This window comes from Sycon ciliatum, chromosome 13 (genome assembly GCF_964019385.1).
Source record: "Sycon ciliatum chromosome 13, ocSycCili1.1, whole genome shotgun sequence".
Classification (NCBI taxonomy): Eukaryota; Metazoa; Porifera; class Calcarea; order Leucosolenida; family Sycettidae; genus Sycon; species Sycon ciliatum.
Genome location: NC_088655.1, coordinates 17,279,405 through 17,287,547, shown reverse-complemented (window position 1 = coordinate 17,287,547; position 8,143 = coordinate 17,279,405). Strand labels below are relative to the sequence as shown.

The 8,143-nt window shown below is 45.8% G+C and overlaps 1 protein-coding gene across 1 annotated transcript; it reads right to left on the bottom strand.

Moving 5' to 3' along the window:
* Positions 1-826: 826 nt before the first annotated feature.
* On the bottom strand, positions 827-7,802 carry LOC135829048 (adhesion G-protein coupled receptor D1-like). Its single transcript, XM_065341454.1, has 7 exons — positions 7,508-7,802; positions 6,805-6,886; positions 5,595-5,692; positions 4,253-4,389; positions 3,716-3,984; positions 2,927-2,996; positions 827-2,607 (listed from the first exon to the last, which is right to left on the bottom strand). Exons 4-7 carry the CDS (start codon positions 4,294-4,296, stop codon positions 1,650-1,652), a joined length of 1,341 nt encoding a protein of 446 aa, XP_065197526.1. The 5' UTR covers positions 4,297-4,389; positions 5,595-5,692; positions 6,805-6,886; positions 7,508-7,802; the 3' UTR covers positions 827-1,649.
* Between the last annotated feature and the right edge of the window lie 341 nt (positions 7,803-8,143).

Sequence of the window (8,143 nt, the reverse complement as noted above, 5' to 3'; positions counted from 1 at the left end):
CATTTTCTGCAGATACTGGTCGGAAACTCTTCCCGTGTTCCGATATCATTCCGGTTGCAACGCCTTCAGTCAGGACGTGTTCCTGGAAGCAACATGTAGACTCTCACGCACAATGGAACACAGAGCGGAGATGATGACGTAGTAATCTCTCTCTCTCTCTCTTTCTCTCTATCTCACTCCAATCCGAGCGTTCTAAAGCCTGCGTGTGTGTGTGTGTGTGTGTGTGTGTGTCCACCATCCCCGGCGTCATCAGGCTGCGTGCTCCTTCTTCCTCTCTGATGCCTCTCCGCCCCCCCCCCAACCCCCCCCCGTGCCCCTGTGGCAGTGGCTCTACAGTCCATTTCAAAACTATAGACGCGTACCTAGGCAGAAACCGTTATGCCAGCATCTATACCACATAAAATCTGTGATCACTTTGTGCATTTTTTTTCAAAATTGGGCGTCTGTTATCACATGTGTGTGTAGACGTGTGTGTGTGTGCTATGGTCTGTGTACATGTATATCCAGTCTGGGTACGTTGTTGTGCGTCTATGTGTATGGTGTGGGTGGGTGTAAATGGAGTCAACCATCAAACTCTAAAATAATATGTACGAATCACGGGGGCTCATTTCAATGGTTGTGCTATGGATTCATCTTTCGGAGATTCCTTCCAAATCTCTCTCTTCTGTTCCCGGTAACGTCCGTAACGGACCTTTGTCTGGCAGCAAGTAGAACAAAATACAATGTGTGTGTGTGTTTCTGTGTGAGTTTGCCTGACCCAATGATCGTAGCACGGCTTCCTGCATACCCCTGCATACATGTACCACCAATCAACTTCACGACACCATTCTGGTTGGCCTCAACGGCATAAACCAAAGGAGACATCCAAATTCCAGGATATACAAGGAGAGTTAGTACAAATCGTGGGAAAGCGGAGACGAGCTGTGCATATTCAGATGTCCTTTAGGGTGAGTATACATGTATGTTGGTGTTCGCAGAATTGGGAAATTGAGAAGTTCATGATTGGAGAGCTTGCAGTAAGTCAGATTTGCGAACTAGGCTAGTTACTCATTGTTCTCTGCTAGTTCAGTGACACGTGTAGCTTACTTTTTGAGACGTGTAACCGTTGGGATTCAATGAATTCAATGAATTGAAGCGCTTAAAGTACGCAAGTGGCAATATCTGAATTCGTAAAGGTACTAGGCCATATTCCTCATTTGAGGGTGTTGAAATGGGAAATATGGGAAACAGTCTGACGAAAAATTGACAATTGAAAGCTGTTGATCATCGCTTAGAATATCATCATCGATATCGCAATTTATAGAAGAAAAAGGACCAAGGAACTACAAGTTACGCTATAATGTCCTGCACACCTGATATCGTAATTATGCTATGATTATGCTCTGTGCCTAGGACTGTGCATCAGGGCCGGGAATGAAGACTTACTGAGTAAAACGCCAGTGTCCTAGAGCGAGACATTCTAAGAATACCTAGATCAAGGTAATGCAACAGTATTGGCAGTAAAGCGCAGTCCGATTATTCTTATGTGCACACTATGCCCGCTACAGTAAAGTGCAGATCTTTCTTGGAAAGACGGGTGTATCGTAGACCAATGGATTGCACAAATAACAGGAAAAGAAACATCCACGTGAGAGGCAGATAGAGGGAGATCACACGCTGGACGAAATCCATTCCCTCTTGGCGGGAATGGACTCCGCGATGGTCTCCTCCACACCCTGGGCAGTACCTTGGTTCCACGTAGTCTCATGTACCTCGACAGCAGCAACAGGTTGGTTCTCCTCGAACACTGTCACCTTGCCCTTAACGGGAACGTCATCAAACGATAAGAGCGTGTAGATGATCTGATGATCGTCACTTGAGATTGGAGTGTTCTCTGGTGGTAGAGCACCAACTATAACGGTGTCACCTGGGGAGCAGGTGGTCTGGGATGTTGGTTCTGTATAGGTTGAGGCTCTGCTACGTGCTGGGGCTATGGAAGCGTACACTGTACTGCTGCTGTCTGTGGCTACAGGCCTGTCTGTTGAGCGGCTACTGGTGATGTCTTGCGTTGTGGCAGCAGATGTCGTTTGTGCTTCCGCTGTGCTGGTTTTCGGACGTTGGGAGTCGCGCTTCGAGAGGCTGCTGCGGAAGGAGTTGCGGAACTTGCCAATCCTGCTGTCGCCCATGTCCACCAATCGCCGTATTGTGACCAGTGGATAAGAACCAGACGCGAAGGTATCCCGAGTGGATCTACGCCTGGAGCTGCTGCTGAAGCTCTCCGTCCACTCCTTGCGCACATCCTTGGACTGTATTGTGTGTAAAAATATGAACAGACCCTGGAGAGTGTTGAACAGCGCGAATATGTACTGGACGGCGATGTGATCAGTGAGCACAGTCAACATGCCGAACAGCCAGGTCAATCCCAGCATCAGCGACAACGATACGCTGATGCGCAGCAAATAGACCTTCCCCGAGGTATCCTTCTTCCGGCTCGCCGTCTTGACGTTCTTGGACCGGTGATGCAATGATCTGATGACCGTGATCAAGATGATCATGTTGTAGAGAAGTGTGATGCACATGGGTGCAAAGAATGCAGCATAGAAGACCGCATTGTCAGCAATCCAGCAGCTGCAAAGTTAAAACAGAAAAAGGATTGCATGGCCAAAGGCCCAATATAACACTCGTTAAAATCTGATAAGTGATAACATCGAAGTGCATATTTCGAAGCTTGCTATGGAAATGGGTATACGGCATTATTGTCCAGCGTTCGATAGCGATTCGCTGTTACTTTGGAACGCACCTTCATGGATGTTTGTTGTCTATCCCGATTATTATCACTGTGCAATCGGAAATGCATCAGAGTTGATCATCTTGGCACAAAAGAATTCTAGTACTTCGAAGTACAATAAGGCGAAAGCATGAAAATTCGCGAAGGGAAACATCTTACTGATGTTCATTTCCGTAAGCTTCCATCTGAGTGGACGCAGCAGTGACAACCACTATCAGGAGAGGTAGACCTGCGGCAAAACAAAGCACAGCACAAATGAACAGAGCTCCGTACCAGTATGTATATATGCAAAAATGTAACTGCGGTGGAGACTACTATTTTCTGTGTAAGCATTTCAACCCATTGCGGAATCCAGCCGTGACATTCGGCATCTTTGCCACATAACACATTCTTGGCACACGACTCAAGCAGTCTGCAGAAAATGTGATTGATGATGGAGTGAGCGGACACGTTTTTCACCGTGTCTACATGAAGCCGGAGGTGGAAGTCAGTGATCTCCACAGATCCTTTCCCTATCAAATCCATCAGAGCATTGAAATAACTAGTTACCGATGCCATTAAGAACGCCTCAATTTCAAGACCTATGTATTTGTGTATCGCTGCCTGAATGGCCTTGCTTGCTCTCTCCTACAAGACCCCTTTACTCTTCATGCTCACGGTGCTCACACTGCTGCCATTACCCGTGGTCAGGTGTCTGCCGCACTTGTTTACCCCTGCTAGCACACGCTATGGTTTCAGTGCAATTTCTTACGTAGGCGCTGACCAGTGGAATGCACTGCCACCTGCTTAGTTACCGCCGTTCTAATTCACCTGCTGTATTTCGCTAATCCATCAAGACGTTCTTAGGGTTCCCTGTGAGAAGGCGATGACGCCTGTTGGGAATTCCCTAGTAAAATAAGAATAAAAAAAATTAAATAAATTAAAAGATACGATCATTTTGGTAGTTACCGAATATCAGGAGCAACATATAATTTAGCAGGTTGCCGATGGACAGTCCCCCAAAGACCGTCACCAGCTGAGTGTAGAGAAGAGTGGCATCGGCTGACATCCACATGAACGCCATCAGCAACAGATAGTGCATGAGGAAGGCTATCGTCTGACACAGTCCTCGATTCCAGGCAGCCGGCTCCACCGCCGATACGAACAGGAGCAGAACTAAGAATAGGGTGGTGCAAAGACCGATCATCAACTTCTGGTGACTGTGGGAGCGCTGTTTTCTGCACACAGAAGCAGTAAAGAATAGAGATGTCATAGACCTGCGGCGATTCGCCTGTCACTCGAGTCAAAGGGCATGCAGAATTATCTGATCTGCAAAATGTTAAAACTTAAGTAATAGGAGGACGTCTTGTGGAAAGATGTACTTTCGAAGTAGAAGACACTAATGCCGCCCATAGGCAACTTCTGAGTTCTTTAAAAAGGACGGGTACATTATTTCGATCCCCTCAATACTGCCCGATACGTAACGTGCAAATCCCGCTCACTTACTTTAGAACGGAGATGATGATGATCGTGGCCAGCAAGCCACACATAGATAACGCACAGCCAATATAGGAAACAACGGAGATCCCAACTTGCGCGGCGCTTTTGGGGCCCGATGGTTGAGCCACTGAACTGGTGCGGGACTGGAAGGAGTCACAACGACGCAATAACAGGCACACGGTCATAAAGGTGCACTGTAAAAGAGATCAGCTCATGGCTGCCACAAATTCAGAAGGTGTAAGGAACATGAAGGCGTCAAGTGCATGCCCAAGCAATGAAATAATTATTCTTTTATCTTACAAGGTGCTTTTTAGAACGAATTTTGGGCACACCTGCATTTTTCAGTTAACAATATAATATATGAAGTTGCAGCAAGAGTCAAATTTGTGATAAAAAAAATAACACAGAGATTGCTGTGCAGACAGTATATATTTAGGATGGTTTATGTGCGTGTGTGTGTGTGTGTGTGCATGTGAATGCATGCGTGTGTGTTGGCGGGTGTGTATGAGTGTGTGTGCGTGCGTGTGTGTGTGTCCTAGTGTCTGTATGTGCGACCTGCAGCCGGTCCATTTCTATTATTATTAGTTATTATTTATTGCAACATCTCAAGACTCGGCGGAAACACCGGCAAATGTTACGAGAGTGGGTGATTGCCAACCACGGCGATAAATAGAAATAAGGGGAGGGAAAAAGAAAGAGTAGCAAAACGAACAGCAACAACAACTCCGTAATGAAAGATAATGTCAAATAAAAACAGTGAAAAACACAGAGACGCAAAGGACATGTGGATAATGAGCTATGCATGTCGTAGTAAATAAGGGGTGGGACGGATCTTAAACAGGCGGAGTGAGGTCAGGTCCTTAACTTCTCTGGGTAGAGTGAGCCAAACAGAATAAGCAATAAAGAGAGGGGAGCGCAAAAGAGTGGATGAGTTACACTTAGGGAGTAAGAGCGAGTTTCTAGTTCTTAGAGAAGAGAACCAATTAAAACACGTGAGATGAGGTGGGCACAACTCAAGCTTAATAGAATGGACAAGAGAAGTCAGGTGTGCACTGCGTTCATGTGATAACGTGGTTGTGTGAGCGATTTTATAAAGGGCGGATGATGAGAGCATGCGGGGTTGACGGAGGACAAGCATTACCTTCCACCAATTCTCACAGATGTGCAGGTCTCATTGATGCCGGCCGTGAATTACATGTACTGTATAGGCTTGATTTCATGTTCATGTGGCGCTAGAGACCGCTGTTCACAGAAAGCATGTAATTACACAGTATGTGAACTTTGGGGCTGTGTGTTTGGGGGGGGGGGGGGGGGCGGGAGGAAGGCCAATTATTGGTTTTGTACTCACCACTAAGAGCGCGAAACTTGTCAAATGATTGCACTGGCAGACAGCTCGGCCTTCACTGCGCGTCAAATTACATCCCTCCGTACTCCACCTGCCGAAGGCTGAACAATAACCACACAAACGCCTGTATGCACATTCTGACTGCATTTTTTTGGGCGCTTTATACCACCTCAACAAAGACGATTCATGATTCCAAATTTCGCATCATAGCATCACTGTCGCTGGGTTGTTGCGCGTACACAAAATTGCTTACGGAGGAAAACTGAATTCTGATGCTGGGATAAGCAATTTAGAAATCAGCGGTAGGTCATACCTGTCTAGAGAATGGCTTGGGAAAGGTGTGCACGTACATGTACTCCGATGCGAATCACTACAGTCCGTTCATCGGAAACAGTCCTTCTGGCTTTTGAAAGTCCTATTTGGGCCGAATGGAGGATCAGAACCCACTTTAAATCTCACAAATCTGGGTTTTCGGACCTGCTCTTCCATACATTTTGCCATGGCATACCTGTCCTAATTTTGCAAAACCTGGCTGAATTTATCTTTCCCTGTTCTTCGACTTTTCTGGCCTCATATGTGGGTCACACAATGCAGGATGTACTGCTGTTTTCATGATATCTACAACTATGTGCACTAGTGTCCAATGAATGTGACTGTAACACTTTGCCGGAGCACTGATCTTATACAATTTGATTCATTTGAGTGTCGAAACGTTCTATTGACACAGTTAGGGTTTTCTTGGGAATGCTCAAATAAAATAATACACTACAAATACAAAATGAATACAAGTGGGCATACAGTATCACGGAAATATCGCTCCATATACTTTAAACATTCTATATACGAATGATTCACTGCTACGTTTGTGCTTGTTTTCTTTATGTCTCCTATTATATATCAACTGCTTCTCTTACCATGTCCAGCATAAGCGAACGCGTGGACTGTGTTTGTGCATGGGTGGCTTGCACTTGCACTGTTGACGCCGCCGCGGGAATGCATTATAATAATAATAATAAAAGATAATACAGTAAAAACCCGGAGTAAGCGACCTCTCGTTTTAGGGACCACCTGCTCTTAACGACCGTTTTCCATGCACGGACCGTTCTACACAGACACTGTGGACCCTGGTTCTAAAGACCACCTGGCTTTAACGACATCTTTTCCTTGCATCGTGGGGTGGTCGCTTAAACCAGGTTTTACCGTACGCGCTTACTTGTTGATCGATCCCAGTAGACACATTTAAACCGTACTCCACTGCTGTCCGTGCCAGGCGGGATTGGCTGGGGTAAGTCAGTCTATTACACACAAAATCAGTGTCAAAAGATGTTGACCAAATTGATTCCCCGGTTTCGCGCACTAAACCTAAATTTTAACGGATTGGTACAAGCTATTCGCTCCCATGAAATTCGGCTTTTAGCCCGTGTGTACTTGCGGATTCAAATAAAAAATATACATAATACATACGGTTTGCCCTTTTGCGTGAAACGCAGACTCACAACAAATAACTCGGTCCATTCTCCCTACACTAGACACCAGAGCTATAAATAAGTCCTTGGTTAGAAATACATATTCTCAATTTGTGAGGATCGCACAAAAATTGTCACATCATCCAGTTAGCATCCCAACACGCTCGACCTTGGTCAATATCATTATAACCTTAGAAAAGCACGATGCGCCTACCTGGGTAGTTACAGTGCAGCCAGATTGATAGGGTAAACGATGGTACATGTATTATTATGTGTATCAACACCTTGCACAGGAATTATTATTATTATTATTATTATTCTCGTATCCGCCCCGAATGGGACTCACGACGGCAGAATTAACTGTGAGCATGTGTGTGTGAGAGGAATGAGATGCAATTTTCCCAGAGCATGGTCACCGCGGAAGACCAAACTAAAACAAGGTTAGCTTACGTTGTTGTACGTGGAAACATTGAACGCGATCACGACCGGGTCGCTTAAATTGCTCAAACTGGATTCCCCTGCTTGTGCTGAAATGACCGAGGAGAATACCTGCGTGGAACTGGACAGGCTTTTGTCCTGGAAGAGACTGTCTGTGCGATACAGGATGAATTGGGCTTTTGGGTTAGCACATCCTGAACTTGTGTTAGGTAGGGTCTCCTTAGCTTTCTCCAAGGCTGCGGGTGGGATGTCAAACGCCAAAGCTCCTTGGCTCTCTGGAGAAATATGAATACGAATGGATGGTGAAAAAGGAGAAGGACAACATGTTACGAGTTATGACTAACTGTCCACCAATGTAACCAGATCTTATACAGTCAGCGAGTGGGACAAGATGGCACAAAATTGACAAGGAGTACTGACACATTCGGCGACCTGACACCTAGCTCCAACACTACTCAAAGGCGAAAACCAACAACCTTCCAACTTGGAATGCACAGGTTCGGAAAGGTCCAAGAGTGAAAGGAAAGCGCAACAAGGTCCTTCTCCTCTTGAACCATTCAGAACCTGAGCGTTCCAAGTTGGAAGGTTGTTGTTTTGCGCCTTGGAGAAGTGTTCGAGCTAGGTGTCAGGTCGCAGAATGTCTCAGTA